We start from the raw sequence: 16,923 nt of genomic DNA on the forward strand, positions 1-16,923 counted from the left end.
TTCTGAGTTACAGGTAACATCTGGCTTGCTAAAGATACGCAGTCTGGCCTTTCCCATCGGGGCATATTTTCCAAAAAAGGAGCATTGCATAAAGACAATTTAATTGCACAGCCAAGCCTTAGTATTTAAAATTCCTCTACAGAAACACAATGAAAATCAGTATTAATAGAAATTTGTATTTCTTTTACTTTAAGCAAGATCAGCTTTTTTATATGCTAAAAAAGACTATTCAAAACATGCGGTATTGTGCAAATGTGTAAGAAGATAGCTTTTTTTTAAATGAAAAATCTACTTCCTTTTCCCAGTTGTGAATAATAAGAACAAATCAGTTTATCAAAATTTGTGTGGCACACATAAATATGAAGGTTACATATTTGTTCAAATAAAGGGATGATGCACTACTCTCATTTCTCATGTGTTTGGAAAAAGAGTTGCTTAATTCATTTTCCCTTCATGCTCTGCCTGGCTGGAAAAGATCCCCTGACCAGCTGTACCAATTACTGAGACCATAGAGCAAGAAGGCTGTGGGAACATGGTGTTTCAACTGAAACTGCTTGGAGCAGACAGGGAGCTGGAAGTTCTAGGGAGGTGGAGTTCCAGAGATGATAATGGATTATATAGTGGTGTTCTGGATGCTGAGGGAGAAGTTAATCAACTGCAGCATCTTCTACTGTTGCCTTGGGAGGGTTGGGTTGCTTTCAAGGCCTCTGTAGGACATCTTATACTTTTGGCTTTTGAAATATGGTAATCCTGCCCAGGGATACAGTAAAAAAAACAATCTCTTGGTGCTCTAGCCTTACTCTTATGCCCTTTAGGGAATTTCTCTGTTGTATAAGGGCAGAGGATATGTGTGAGCTCACCAGAATATATCAAATACAGCATTTCCTTCTGAAGGAAGAAACTATTTAGCTGAAATAGGCTCACCTGCTATATGGGGTCATTTTTTTCACTTTGTGATTCTGATTTAATTCTAAGCTCTAACTTTTGGCTTTATCTTTTGTGGTTATTACCTTCTATGTTCCCTTCTACACTCCAGTCCCATACCATCTGTCTGTCCCTAAGAGGACAGTCCCTCATCGAATCACAAACTGTCACTAGCATCAAACATGCATTTTTGCCAAAAATGTAAGAATACTGAAAATTGTACTTATTTGGTTAAGGTAGATATTTTCTGAATGTTCAAAATCACTCAAATGAGAATTTATGTTTCCATAAATTTGTTTTGGTATTTGTCATTTTGGATAGTGTAATTTTTAAATGTATATGGGTTTTTTTTTAGTTTAATAGGAACTTGTCTTTGCTGTTTTCTGTCCCATACACTACTTTTATTACTCATACATCTTGCTAGTTCCTTTGTGGATGATCAATGCCTTTGAAAATGTAAATATTTCCAAGTGTGTCTGGATATATATTAACTCTGCTGCCTACCTATAAAATCATACCTAAATCAGCAAAATGAATATTCTCTCTTCATATTGTGATTGAGAACTGCCTTTATTCCATTATTAACTTTATATTTAACCACATATACGTAGCTATACCTACGTATTTTGCCTAGCCTGAGGCTCTGGAGCATACTTCATCTCAGAATACATGATTCTCAGAATACATCTCAGTAAAATGTGAGGAGAGAGTAGCACTATAGAATAACTGGGTAGATGTTCTCAGCTTTGTTCTCTCTAACCTAACCTTGGTTTGGTTAAAACTGTTTGAGTAGCTTGGACACAGGAAGGGATGCATGAATGGAATGCTGCATGGTGTCTTTGTTGTCAATGGATTCTGGAAAGCAGCTTTGCAGAAAAGGAAAGGGAGTCTTGGTTGCCACGTAGTTGAACATGAGTCAGCAATACCCTCTTCTGTCAAAGAACACCAGCTGAGTCCTGAGTAGTGTTAGGAGCATGGCCAGCAGGTGGAGGAAGGCCATCCTCCCCCCTGTTCAGCTTTGGTGAGAGACACGTGGAGTGCTGTGTCCAGAGCTGAGCTCCCAAGGGCCAGAGAGACACGGACCTGCTGGAGAGAATCCAGCAAAGGGCCACAAAGATGATCAAGGAACTGGAGCACATCTCCTGTGAGGAAGGGCTGAGAGAGCTGTGACTGTCCAGCCTGGAGAAGAGAAGGTTTAAGGGTATCTTATCAATTCACAGAAATGCCTAAAGGAAGGGTGCAAAGAGTCAGAGCCAGGCTCTTCGGTGGTGCTCAGTGACAGCACCAGAGACAGTAGGCACAAACTGAAATGCAGGAGTTCCCTCTGAAGACCAAGAATCTGACTGTGAGGGTGATCAGGTGCCTGCACAGGTCACCCAGGGAGGTTGTGAATCCTCCATCCCTGGAGATATTCTAAAACCATCTTCAGAATTCCCAGTGGTCCTGGGCAACTGGCTCAAGTGGGCCCTGCTTGAGCAGGGGGCTTGGATTAGATGACCTCCACAGGTCCTTGCCAATCTCCAGCATTCTGTGATCCTGTGAACTTCATGGATTTACTGACCAAAGATGGATCTTGTGTTACTTCACTGCAATTGCATGTAAAGGATACTAACCTATTGTTCACTGTTTTACAGAATCTGTTCTCTTCCCCTAGGACTGAAATAGAGTGCTCAGTTTAAAGTTTTGGGGCCTAGATCTTCTTCAGATGATTTTGAGCCATACAAATTTTATTATGATTAATGGGATGTAATATAGGAAGAAAGGTAAATTAATAATGATTGACAACAGGAAGGACAATAAGTATTTTCTTGCAGAATATTGTGGCTGATTTTATCAATGATTGAGAATACTAGTTCAAGATCAGCAACTTAATGGGATTTCCTCTTAGTATGAGGAATTTGTATTCTGGAAGACCAGAATACAATCAATTTCTTTCAGGCTTTTATCAGTGACAAGACAAGCTTAATGACCACATTACACTGTATTTTATCCTTTTGCTCCTAAAAAACAGTTATCAAAATAGTATTGTTTTGATAAATGTATAAATGGCCTCGCACATTCCTTACATAACTGAAATGTTGTTCACTAATCTAAAAATAGTCTCCGATAATAATCTTCATGTATTCTAAAAATATCTCTCTCCTCAGTAACACAACAGAAATCTATCTGAATTCTAAGTGGTTTTCACTTGTTTTAATGACCTTCTGTTCAGGTTAATAAACCTTTCACCAATCATCTTCCAGCCTGTTTATAGTTCCCTAGTCTTTAAAAATAAAAACAAAACCTCTTTCCTTGCCTCTCTGATGACCTTGTCACATCACAGATGTTGGAGATAGTAAATTCTACATGAAGTAAAAGAAAGGAATCATTTTCACATTCATTTCTGGAAACATATTTTTTACCGTATTACTTGCTACACAACAAATCATCACAGAATGGGTGCCTTTCTAAGGCAGTGTTTACCAACATATTTTGGAAGGTCATCAAAAGAAACTGAAGGACACAATGCTCAGTGAAATATTATAGTGACACTTTTAAAGTGTAGTGTTTATACCGCAATAATCCTTTGTAGAAGATTTTTCATGAGTAAGGTGTTGACAGTGACTACATTGTACATGCCTCATGTTGTGGGAAAAATATTTGTGACATGAAGCTTCCCAGATTTTGAACCTCTATGCTCTGGCAGCATCATCTTTGCAGATGATGCAGGCAAATGAAAAACTGGGAGATTCTTTAATAGAATTTGACTAAAAATGGCAAATTAATAAATGATTTCATAAAATGTCATCAGTAGATTACACCAGCATTTTAATTACTGCCTCAGTAAAAGCATCAAGCCCCTGTTTGTTATTAACAGACAGGTTTTATTTAGAGTTCTGAGACATTCTCTGTCATGTTTTAAAACTTTCTTTTCCTTAGTTTAGTGAGTCAGAAAGTAAAATTTGGACTTTTGATTAATTCTTTATTATATTACCAGCCACAAATGAATGCTGACAGCTTTTTATTGCCTGAGATTTCAAAAGAGATTAGAAATTTAAAGATCAATGAGAGTTAGATTCCTTAATTAATCTAAAAATAGGAATGGTGGTGTGTATTATGCATGTCAGTGTTATTTGATAGAATTACTTTATATAATTCCTACTTATCTAGGTATGGTAAATGCAGTAATATTTCATTACCATCAAAGGCATGTGGAAACACAGCTGTAGAACCCTAGAAATCTAATAATCCTTGAGCATAAATGTGATTCAGGGAAAATCTGTTACACAGAGGAATTCCCATTGTAGAATGAAAAAGCCATTGTAGGAAAAAAATGGGTAGACTGAAAATATGAATAAAAATATGGCTTTCACATATTCCTTCTGTTTTCTCAAATAAACTCCAGATTTTATTTAAAACATCTCTATCTAGAATCATTTGATAATGATCTTAAAAGGGGTGCATTTTCTATTTTCTAAATAATCATAGAATCATAGGATATGCTGGGTTGGATGGAACCCATCAGGATCATCATATCCAACTCTTGGCCCTGCACAGGACATCCCAAGAGTCACACCATGTGCCTGAGAGCATTGTCAAAAGTGCTTCTTGAACCCTGTCAGGCTTGCTGCTGTGACAGCTTTCCTGGGGAGCCTGCTCAAGTGCCCAAACACCCTCTGGCTAAAGAACCTTTTCCTAATATCCAACCTAAACCTTCCCTGACACAACTTCAGGCCATTCCCTTGGGTCCTGACACTAGTTACCTGAGAGAAGAGATCAGTGCCTGCCTGTCCTATTCCTCTCATGAGGATGTTGAAGACCTCAATGAAGCCTCCCCTCCATCTCCTCCAGGCTTAAGAGACAAAGAGATTCAGCCACTCCTCATACGGCCAGACCCTTCACCATCCTCATGGCTTCCTTTGCGTGCTCTCTCGTAGCTTCATGTCTTTTTTTATATTGTGTTGCCCAAAACTGTACACAAAAATGTAAATATTGGAAATCATAGTATTAATATCATAAATACTAGTATCATAGAATAACTTTCAGAAAGCTTCATTATATTAATTTAGTAAATTTTCTTATATACCACAGGCCTCAAATTTCACACTGGTATCTTACTACTGAGCCCAAATTATACAAATCCTCACCCTTCCCTAAGTTCCAAGGTCAGTTCTTGTCAAGGATGTATTTTCTTAGGAGTGCAGAATCAGCACATTTTTTCACCATCCTTGATGATGTGCTCTGAGGACAAAGTAAGAAGCACAAGTCTCCAGGGGATCAGCAGAATGAATTTCTGTTAAAAAAAAAAAAGAACGTTTGAAATGAGGGAATGTAGAAATAAAAAAGGCTTTCTTTCCCTCATCAGAGTATATACAGAATCAGAGGGGTTCAGCCTCTTCACAATGATTTCCAGAAACAGATGACAGAAGCTACAGAATCTGTCTTTATATAATTTGGGGTTCAGAGTGGAGACTAAATTCACACGGCTTCTGTAACAGACTGCTCTCAAATCAGTTGGACTATGAAACAGTCAATAACATGAACTATTTGGTATAGTTCCTGTTCTTCCTCCTTTCAGATGCTTAAGGGATCCCTCTCCCACGCTGTTGTTATGAAGGGAAAAAGACATCCTTTTGCAATCTCCTTTTGCAACGAGATACCCTTTTGTCAATAACACATCTTCCAAAAAATCATGGTGGACGTGTTTTCTTTGAGAAGGGGAATTCACCTGGACTTTGAACCTAAGTTTCTGTTTTAACAAAGGAGCTGAGAGAGTTTGTGGGCACTTGTCATTTGAGTGAGGAGTCTAGACTCCAGCTGATTTTTTTAATAAAAATGTCAGAACAAGTACTTGTTCTGACACCAGAACTGAAATGCAATCAGTAATGTGCATTATTAACATGGTGCTAAACAAGATAGCATATATTTAAACACAAGTAGATGTATATATTTAAATACTCTTTTTTGTATAATTTTATAAATGTTTGACTATATTTCCATTCAGATAATTTGGTTTAACTTGCCTTATGTCTGTGTTTCATGCTGAGTGAAGAGTGTTAAAATGTAACAGAAAGAGTAAATGTCACAAGAGAAAATATATGCAGACACTCTCAATTTTCTATTTTTGAAAGATTATTTAAATGCTTTCAAGCATAAGTGTCAACTTTTATGAGAATTATGTTTTGTCTATTTTTATTTTAGGCTAAAGAAATAATCCTGGCTAAGCAAAAAGTTTCAGCTTCAATTAAACATTCTGACTGCAATATACAGCAAAAAAACACAAGAAGGTAATTCCTTTTTATCTTCTGCATCGGTTTTATTTTTATAAGTGTGTTATTCACATGCCAGAATATGTACTTCTTTTATGTTATTGTTAAAAATATTGATTAGTATAGAGTAAAAGGAAGTCTAAAAGCTTTAGATTAATTAACTGTCTGGTGCTGTTTATTGAAAAGTGATCTTCTTCAATTGCAGAGCCAAAAATCCACTTATTTTTGCCTATCAGTTTTTTTCCATCAGCTCATTCAGGTTGTTAACTGGTATATATTAAAACGAAATCACCTACTGAGAATGGCCTTTGCAGAGCTCCTTGCTATGGAACCCAACTCTGGAAACCTTTTAAAAAGCAGTTATTTTGAATCTCTCCCATGAATGTATTTTCTTACAGATTATACAGATTGATCTGCTGCTCTAGTAAACAGGTTCAAAAAACAATTCTGCAAGGTTTTGTAACACAGATCCATCCTATTAAATGTGATGCTAACTCCAGCTCTTGAAATCTTGTAAAGAATGACTGCCCAAAGCAAGTGAATATCAGTGATGCACTATTTTCTGTTTTTACTCCTAGCAAGTGCTACTGTAGAGACAGTGGGCTTCATGAACACTTGGCCTAAGTACAAATACCATGATACATGTTTTAATCTTTTCTTTTTGTTTTGCTATAGCAAATGATATTCATACCAGAATAAGATATTGTAACAGCAAAGTCCCTTAAGCTGTTTATCCATTTATATTTGAAGTGTTGCACTTGTTTCCTTGTTTGATTTTATTGTGTTGAATCTTGTTAAAAAGGCTAAGCAGTTAGTAAAAAATGGCATTTTGGATTGTGGCTGTTCTTGGTCTTAATGTTTAGGACACTGGCAAAATGGTTCTGCAAGAGTCAATTGTAATTAATTCTACTTTTAATTTCTTATTTCTAAGAAAAAACCGTCATTAACTTCTTTTCTTGATGATCTGCCTATGAGAAGATGAGAGGGCAGCCTGCAAGTATTTTTTGAGTACTAGTGAGCCCCAAGGACTGTACCCTCTCCTTAAGCAGCAGTCATTACAACAGTGTAACACTCTGATTACAGAGCATTTAAAATATTTTTAGAAGGTCTAGGTCCCGTGGAGGATACTTACTCTCCATTATACTTGCAAAGTCATGGAAATCAGGTCAAGTCCCTGGTGACTGGAAAAATGGAAATATTGCACCCATTTTTAAAAAGAGTAGAAAGAAGGATGCTAGGAACTTGTCAGCTGACAGAATATCATCCTCACCTTCAGGGTTTCTCCTCTGCCTGGGAGTCATGGAACAGATCCTCCAAGAAGCTATGTTGAGGCACACAGAGGACAGGGGAATGATTCAGGACAGCCAGCACAGCTCCACCAAGGGCAAGGCCAACCTAGTGACCTTCTGTGATTGAATGCCTCTATCAGTGAACAAGACAACAGCTACAGCTGTCATCTGTCTGGACTTCTGTCAGGCCTTGGTCACAGTCCTCCTCCAGCATCCTTCTTTCTAATTTGTTAAGATATGGATTTGGTGGATGGATGGTTCAGTGGATCAGGAATTGGTAGGATGGTTTTTGTCCAGAGGGGAGTAGGCAATGACTCAATCTCTGGATGGAGATCACAAGTGGTGTCCCTCAGGGGCCCATACTGGGACCAGTACATTTTCATGTCAAACACACTCTCAGCAAGCTTGTGGGTGACTCCAAGCTGGGTGGTGCAGTTCACATGCCAGAAGGTGGGATGCCATCCAAAGGGATGCGGACAAGCTTGAGAAATGGGTTCGCATGAATGTCATTGGGTTGAACAAGGTCAAATGCGAGGTGGTATACATGGGTCAGGACAGCCCCTGGTATAAATAAAGTCTGAGGGCAGAAGGGATTGAGAGCAGACCTGAGAAGAACCTGGGGATACTGGTGCATGAAAAACTGGATATGAGCAGGCAGTGTGCACTTGCAGGCCAGAAAGCCAGCCATGTCCTGGGTGGCATCAAAACCAGCATGGACAGCAGGTTGAGTGAGGGGATTCTCCCTCTCTGCTCTGCTCTACCAAGACCCCGCCTGGAGTTCTGCATCCAGCTCTGGGATCCTTAGTACAGGAAAGACATGGATCTAATACAGTCAGTCCAGAGGAAAGCTACAAAATTTATCAGAGGGCTGGAGCACCTCTCCTATAAGGAAAGGCTGAGAGAGTCTGTGTTCTTCAGTCTGGAAAAGATAAGGTTTCAGGGACACTTTCTCGCAGCTTTTCGCACTAAAAAGAATCTTGTAAAAAAGATGGGAACAGATTTCAAGGCCTAATTTTTTTAAAGTAAAAAGAGGAAATATATAAGAAAGAATTTTTGTGTTATGAGGGTGGCACCAGCTTCCCAGAGAGGTGATGGATGCCTCACCCCTATAAACATTCAAGGTCAGGTTGAATGGGACTCTGAGCAACCTGATTTATTTGAGGATGTGCCTTGCTCATTGCAGAGGGGTTGGACTGGATGACCTGTAAATTTCCCTTTGAACCCAAACCATTCTGTGAATCTATTCTATGCCTCTTCTTTGCAAAAGGAATAATGCTTTACCACAAAAGTGCAGCTAAATCTTTAAATGCATTACAAGAAAATAAAGAAACAACTTGTGTATTAGGAAAATATATTTCCTTAGAACCCTCTGTCTTTAGTTTTGGTTGCATAGTAAATGTTTAAATAATAATGGGAGCATGGAAATAATAATGTGAAATGGTGCCTTTTCCTGCCAGCTGATAAACGAAAGATATTCTGTGGCATAGTGAAACTCCAAAAATTTGTGTTTGATTTCTGTGCAGTTTTAATAATATGCTTCCTGCACATTTTCAGGGTTAAAATACTGTAGGAATATATACCACAAAAGTAGAAGTAGGAAAAGAGTCTTTGAAGTACAGTTCTTTCTAAAAATAGTATGTTTTGACCTCTTTAGCGGAAAAGTCGCTGACTAGCCAGATGTTAAAAATTTGCTGAATAGCTGTCTCTTAGATTACAGAAGAACATTCATTACAATGATTATACTTGACAGCTACAGATGTCTTAGCTAAATGCTGTCAGACATATAATCTGCCAAACTGTAATGCAGAGCTTTAAATCTCTTTAACTCTTGTTAGCTAGATTACATTATGATATTGTCATTACTTCTGCCATGTATAAGAGATTTTTTCTGTGACTATATACAAAACTGTATTTGGAACCTAAAAAGAGGCAAGTCTGTGTGGAAGGAATTATACTGATCTATAATATTTAGACTAATATAAAAATAATAGACTGATCTCTTGTATTTACAAAGCCTCTATTAATGCAGTAGCTGAGTGTGCCATTCCTTACTGGAACTGGCCTCCCAGTTCAGCTGTAAGATACCAAAGCTGAGTTCTCCACAGCTGCGTAGAGGAAATTCAGAGATAGAAAGAAACTGACTTTTCAGAAGTTGCACTGGAAATCTTAAGAGTAGCAGTTACATAAAGTTAATAATCCTTGTCTCACACCTTCAGCTTTAGGCTATTCTTCCTTTAGCATGTTGGAGAAGAAAAAAGTTAAACAAAAAATGTCTCTAGATATAAATATACACACATTTGAGTTCCTCCAGTAATTAAACATTCATAGGAATACAACTGTTTTCTTTCATTTTTTCAGTTTTCTTCCTTAGCTTTTATTTTGTTTTTTATTACTGTATATCTTTATGTACAGAGAGGTTGAGAAATGTAGCCAGACAATGGTTTAATTTGAAGAGGCAAAGGAACGGAGTGGCAATTTCTTCAGAATTAAAATCTAATCAGCAAGTTCTGATCTATAAACACCTTTTATATTGAAATAAGGAATGTAAGGTAGAGGTGATTCCTATCTTAGTAGTTCAGGCATTGCAAATCTGACTGCCCTGTCTTCCCCTCTTACCTATGCAGGAGTGTACTGTGTGACCAAGCCAGTACATGCTCTAGAGAATACCATGTAATACATGAGGTTGGAAATCTGACTTACATTCCACTGGAATCAGATCTTAGTGGTAGTGAATAATGTTTGGCTTTTGGCAATTTTTGTTTTGTTTCAGTTTTGTTTGGTTTGGGTTTTTTTCATCTGGATTCTTAAGGAGAAAAAAAAAAAGAAAAATATGCTGCTGGATTGTCTACCTCTATCTGCTGGTGAACTCATAAATGCCTCTGAACAGGTTATCCAAATTTCAACCAAATCTCACTAATTGTGAAAGATATAAAATATATAAAATTACCTGTAAGTTATATTGAACTTGAGACTGAGAAAACTTGAATGTTTTTAATCACTGTATTAGATTTTAATTCTAATAATTTTCTAGCAAACATGTCACATACAGACTCATCAACAGAACTTCTTTTATGGTTTGCAGTTTCAGTGATAAACGAGCATTATTTTACTTTTCTTGGAGAAATTTTTGGGTTTAGTTAAGCTTTTCTTTGCATATTATCAAATAAAGAATAAAAGACTGATTATTTCAAAAATTCCCTACAGCTATCTCACTTGAGATGTAAGTGTTGCTGAAGATGAAACATACTGCAAAGCTCTGTTTTACTGGATGACCCTCATTTAGCTTGGTTCATTTTGTTGGAGAAGTGGCAAAGATAAAATTTGTGATAAAAAATTGTAGATGTAAGAGTAAGAATTTTTCTTTGGGAGTGAGAAGTTCTAATTTGAATTCTTGAAGCAGTCTTTGTGAAGTGTCAGAATACTGTCTTTCCACTGACTGAATGGCTGAAAATCTCTCCCAGTCTTAAATTCCTACAGCTTACACAGAGGGATGTGATGAGTTGGAAGGCAGAGAGCCCTGTGTTGTGAAGAGAAATACAGTAGAACAAAATGAGTCATTTCCTCAGGATTGGGAGGGGGAGGTAAGATGAGGTCAGAAACTGAATGGCATTGCAGACAAACTGATCTGAAAGAGCTGCAAGAGGATTTATGTGATCTTTCAGAACCCAAATTCTCAGTGTCTAAACCAAGCACAAACATTTCAATGTAAAGAAGGACAAGTGCATCTGAAGAGTAGCCTGAATAATAGATAAGTAAATGTGTGCAAAGCTCACAAATGACAAGTCAGTTATCAGTTCTATTGAGATGTAGTGCCTTTGATAATTACCTGGGATTAGATCACAAATCTTGAGAGTTGAATAGTTTGGAGAATTAATATTTTCTGGTAATGAAGTTGGCTAGTTGTCATGAAGATATTGAAAACTTTTAGAATGCAAGTAATAATATATGGGAAAGGAGGAATCATAGGAACTGTAATTTAGTTGGCTTCTTAACCAGAAACTGTAGTCAGTTATGACTAAGAAACATGTTAAAAATGTTTTTACTCTAATTAATTTCAAAGTATGGAGTCATTTGCATTCTCATAGAGGCTTGGAGCTAATCAAAGTAGAGGGTGTGCATCTCCATCATTTGACTAATTAGGAGAACAAAAGGTGGGGTTCCTCAGAAGTGATTTGAAAATTAATTTGCACACTGGCATCTGATAATCCTTAACTATAATAAAAGTGAGAAGGCTTCAGAAATGTGCCCTTCTGGAGAAAGCATTCTCAAGAGAACACTTCAGTTAGTTCCTGATCACTATAGTCTAAAGTTATCTTTGGTTGTGCATATGGGACAAGGACAAAAGTCTGAGGGCAGAGATGGACTTAAAAGTTACTTTATAACAATCCATAATTTTGAAAAATTTAGAATAAAGTGTGTTTTCAGTATATGTTTCCCAAATGTTTAAGGGTTTCAAGTTTCGCTAACAAATTTAACAGTGAAAGGAGAGCAAATAAGATGATATTATAGCCACATATTTAAATTCAGAGTCAATTTGCATATTGCAGGTATTGGAGGATTTTTCTGGCTTGTAGACAAGGTCAGTTTAAAATTTAGCATCTTGAAGTGATTATTCAAAAGAAGGAAAGGGATGGAACAGTGAAGTTGAAAATGTCACAGTGGCTATGATTTATTGTCTAACTTTTGAAAAAAAGGATGATAGTAATATATATATATATTCTCAGTCTGATGAATACTATTCATGAAATATATTTGTCTTTTAGAACAGAATGCCCTAGATATCATCAGCATTTTCTTTATCAGAACATTTACCACTAATTTGTTAGTTATTCTTCACTGTTTTGCCCCTGAGAAATGCATTTGATTCTACCAGTATTCATGTCTTCCAGCTGATTCTGAAGACTCCAGTTACAGCTTTATTTCAGATTACACACATATATGTGGAGATTTAAAAGGTCTCTTACACAATGAAAGAGGAATTAATTTTCCAAGTATTTAAAAAAAGACATAATTATTTGCTTAGATTACCTAGTAGATTTTTTTCTAAGCTTATATTTTCAAAAAATTGAGATCAGGGTATGACAAGTATCCTATATTCACCATCAGTTTTAAACATACCTAATAAAGATTTGTCTTACTCTAAGCTCTCAAATAAGATGTCAGTCCATATACTGGAATCACTCTATTTTCTTATTCAAGAAAAAGATTTATTAGTACTTTGTCTAGGATGATAATGATTTTTTGTCCTGTTTCATTCAGTGTTAAAACATTTGAAAAAGTGCCTCTTCAAAGCAGTTTGTTGTGACTCCTAAATATCCTTATATTTATATCCTGATACCAGAAAGGAACCTTTCAGTCATATGTCAATAACCATATATTCTGGATCAAAAATATGAGAAATCTCTAGCAATCTAATTTTACTGAAATTCAAAGATGACACAGGGAAATGTATAACTGTCAAATCATTTAAATATCAAGTATAGGGATTAAAGACTATGTAAATAAAAGTGTAAATTATCAAGAAATTATCAGATATGCCGTATGTCACGCACCAGATTGTTCAGCAGACTGCTGTAGTTATGCAAAACTTTCTTTATTGTGGAGTCTTCTAATTTTATTCTTTAAAAGCGTAGTCAAACTGTGTGGAGGTAGAAGTAGCCTTTCAAAGAGAAAAAAATGTTGGGAAGAAATAAAGGATTTAATTTTTTTTGTGTGGTGCTCTAGTGTTGGACCATAATTTTTTAGGTAGAGAACACTCAGCAGCAGGTAGCAGTGTCAAAAACTGTGAACTTCATCTATTTTTAGATCTGACCTTGAAATAGTTTGCAAACACTGAGATTTTCAGCTATGTTGTCTAGCTGGTCCTTCAAGGAATATTTTCGCTTTCATAACAGCTGTTTTACCATTGCTCATGGAAGGGCTTCAGCAATAAGATGATTTTTATTCTGTTAATTACATAGAAAAACCCTTGTTCTTTCTTCAAAAAATGTTCAGGTGGTTACCCTTGACCTCATCAATACCCAGCCTCTCTTGCATGGATTTCATGATGAGAGCAATAGATCTGTGTTGTAGCTGCACTGATTTCAGCCTGGCAGAGTCTTGCTGTCAGGCAGTTGTTGTATCATGGTAGCTGGGATAGCACTGTGGAGCTTTACTGAGCAAGTGTAGAATGTTTGATCATGTCCATGTAAGTATGTAAAAATCCACTTCCTTTCTGGAAAAATTCACTGTGCTTGATTCTCAGTCTTACCTGTTGCTAGCATACTTCAAGATTGATTACATGTGTTGTTGCAATTTTGAGAATGGCTGATGCAATAACCTTATTGCTTGTTGATGTGGATTGTTACTTATGACACACTGTGAATTCATTTCTGGAGTACTGAAGTTTATTCTGCTACTAAGAAATAAGATATTCAAATTCCATTATTGTGTTTTCATGAATGACAATTTGTACAATTGTTGAACAAATGTGAGATACCACTTCTAATTGAAATACTTCAAATTAAGGAAACTCTATTCTAGCATGTGATGGAGGGACAAGCTGAGCCTAATTTATTCTCATGTTTATGCTTTTTTAGCTTTTTATGAGGTGCCTCAGATTAGTGGTAAATGATTAGTTTAAGGGCCTGCTCGCTTTCTGATCTCACCAACGGCTACTGATAAAGTGATTCCAGGTCATGGCACATTTTGTAAATTACACAGGAAACAAAAATGCTCTTTACTTTTGGGGAATGAACATTTTTCAGCGTGTTGCCACAAATGGACACTTTTTTTGTTTCATTAAATAGTATAGTGCAATAGCAGAAAAAAATCTAGCTTTATAAATTGAAGCATATTCAGAGTAAAGAAATAAGAATTTTCTTATATTTGTTTTCATTACCCGTAAAATTCTACTCTGAGTAATTTTTGCTTATGGCATTATTTGGAAAAGATTTATGAAGATTATTAAAGCAGCTAGCTTCTCTGGCTGTTTTCTGCTTAGAAAAAAATATTCACATTATTCTTTTAGTACAAGAAAAATCTAGTGGCATAGAGCTGAAAGAGGGGGTTAGGCTGATGACTGCCTCTGGAACTGCAAGAAAAATCGAGTGGCATAGAGCTGAAAGAGGTGTTTAGGCTGGTGACTCCCTTTTGTGGAACTCCTGCTTTCCTCAGCATAGCAGAGGAGCAGAGGAGAAGCCCTCCCACAGCCCCTCTGCATCTCTCCTTCAGTGGGACAGAGACCCTGCACACAGCGAGGGCTGGGATGCCTGCTCACATCTCCCACAGCCTTGATGGAGAAGCATTGGCAGAATCTGGAAGCTGCCCTGCAAAACTCTCCCTGTTTTAACAACTAAAGATGGTGTATTTTCAGTTTAAAATCTTTTTACTGTACTTTAGACTCAAATTTTCATTCCCTGTGTTGTCATCCATAAAATGCATTCTGTCATTTGCTTCCCCCTTGTTTGTTCTATTTCTAAGAAGCCTTTCTGATCTCCTGGGTAAACAGTTTTCTCACATCTCTGAAGGGTGAGGCCCTGTCTTTTCTAATGCTGAGCTGGGAACTGTGACTCAGTATAAAATGGAGTTATGAAGATGTACAAATCATGCTGTAATTTGAAGAAATTAAACATAATTGTACAATTAAATTTCCATTTTGCCATTTTTTCATGTAAACAGATACCAATTGCATGAAAACAGGTTAGATTTTTTCAATTTAATCGAGCTCCTCTCTTAGAAATAAACAATGAGATTAAATGCTGCAAGATAGAGGGTATGTTTCAAATCTTTGATCATCGTGTGATGTGGATAGGTTTCCTTAATGAGTGGCCAGTACACATTTCTAAGTGTCATCTGAAAGAGTGTCCTTAATGGCATAGAATATGAAAATTGTGTTAAAACTCTGACTTTTCTTAAAATTTAATTTAATTTTTTTCATAATAAAAACATGGAGATGATTCATGTTGCCAAAATATAAAAATTAGCTGATCAAGTCAGACAAGTTCCTACAAAGTATTTCTGTTTTCCAAAGATGGACCTGTCACCTTGAAATTAATAGACAGACAGTGGGAAGGAACCATATAAAAAGGAACAGAAAAAAAAAAAAGAATAAAAAACAATTGGATTGAAAAAAAGATCTTGCATCAAAAGCCAACCATTTGTACTGTGATACCAGCAGTCACCACGTTCTGATATAAAGGGAATTATGGCTATCTAAAATTAACTTTTGAAGTTGGAGACTAAGGATCCTTTTGTAAAAAATCTTAGAGATTTTGTATTACTTTCATGTGTTTACACTCAGGGTTTTTATTTAGTAATCAATTCTCAAGTTACAAGAACTCTTAACCCTGGTTTAATTGGACTCAGTAACAACCCTCATATCATGTGTCTATAGGCAGGCACCCAAAATAGAACCATAGAATCACATAATGAATTCAAACAGTTCTGTTATATTCAACACTAAAATTACATTTTTTCCATTTATTTCCCTCTTGTCTCAGGAATGGACAAGTTGAGAAGTTGGAAGTGGATCCTAGCAAATATTCATTCCCTGATGTGACAAAGATAATCCAAGAAAAGGAACAAACTGGACAGGGACCTATAAACCTCCAACCACAGAAGGTTATAGAGGTTAAGAAGAGCTGTGTTGGTTTTGAAAATAATGAAGATGTTCCTCCCTTAATTTGAAACATTCTGAAATACCCCCTCTATAAGTACTGTGAACGCTTGTGTTGAATTCATGACCCTCTGTGTAAATAAAATAAAATAGAGCTGAAGTTGGCAATAACATTTCCTATCAATAATTTTTTAAAGAAGGTGTCTTCTGCTGCATTTTCTGTTAGTATATTTCTATATAAATTCTTTTTTTGTAGATTGTTTACTTAGTAACTCTGAAATTAGAATAGGGGCCTTATAGCAGAGATAGTAATTTTTTCAAACAATTTACTGTCTGGGTTGAGAAATGGCACATTACTGTAGAAAAAGAGAAAAGGAAGGAAGGAAGAAAGTGTTTGTAACAAGAGTTATGATTTTTCTCATTAAACTAAGCATAGGAAAAATCTGTGTGTATTCCTTCAGTGTTTTCATTTTCATGACAGATAACAGTAGAAGAAAAGGGTATGGTTGGAGTGAGAGATTGCTGTAAACTACCATTCATCTCTGAATCTCCAGCATAATGCACAGCTCCTGGATTCTGGAGCTTTCCTAACAGTCCCATTCCTTGAAGATTTTGGGAGACAATAAAGAAAAACTTCAAGACAAAAAATAAGTTGAGTGACTTACATTGCCTTCCTTATGCATTTGTAATTGTTTATAATGGAAGACTTCATTTGGAAGAGAAAATGCTTCAGATTTAAATGAGTTTGATTTTAGTCAAAAGCAAGCAAAGTCAGGAAGAATCAATATTTTCTGCTTAAAACTTGTTTTCATCCTTAAGATAGAAGATTAATAAGATGGAGTTATAATTGAACCACTCTTTAAGT

The 16,923-nt window shown here is 36.4% G+C and overlaps 1 protein-coding gene across 3 annotated transcripts in view; it reads left to right on the top strand.

The window, feature by feature from the left end:
• Nucleotides 1-16,502, top strand: part of DNAAF11 (dynein axonemal assembly factor 11) — a 34,288-nt gene extending 17,786 nt beyond the window's left edge. For all 3 annotated transcript variants that reach the window (XM_031504108.2, XM_031504107.2, XM_031504109.2), the window contains 2 exons: nt 6,106-6,191; nt 15,943-16,502. In XM_031504108.2, coding sequence (XP_031359968.1) covers nt 6,106-6,191; nt 15,943-16,129 — 273 coding nt within the window. In that variant the 3' untranslated portion in view covers nt 16,130-16,502. The remainder of the gene's footprint in view (nt 1-6,105; nt 6,192-15,942) is intronic.
• Nucleotides 16,503-16,923: the final 421 nt, after the last annotated feature.

This window comes from Lonchura striata, chromosome 1 (genome assembly GCF_046129695.1).
Source record: "Lonchura striata isolate bLonStr1 chromosome 1, bLonStr1.mat, whole genome shotgun sequence".
In the NCBI taxonomy this organism is placed as follows: domain Eukaryota; kingdom Metazoa; phylum Chordata; class Aves; order Passeriformes; family Estrildidae; genus Lonchura; species Lonchura striata.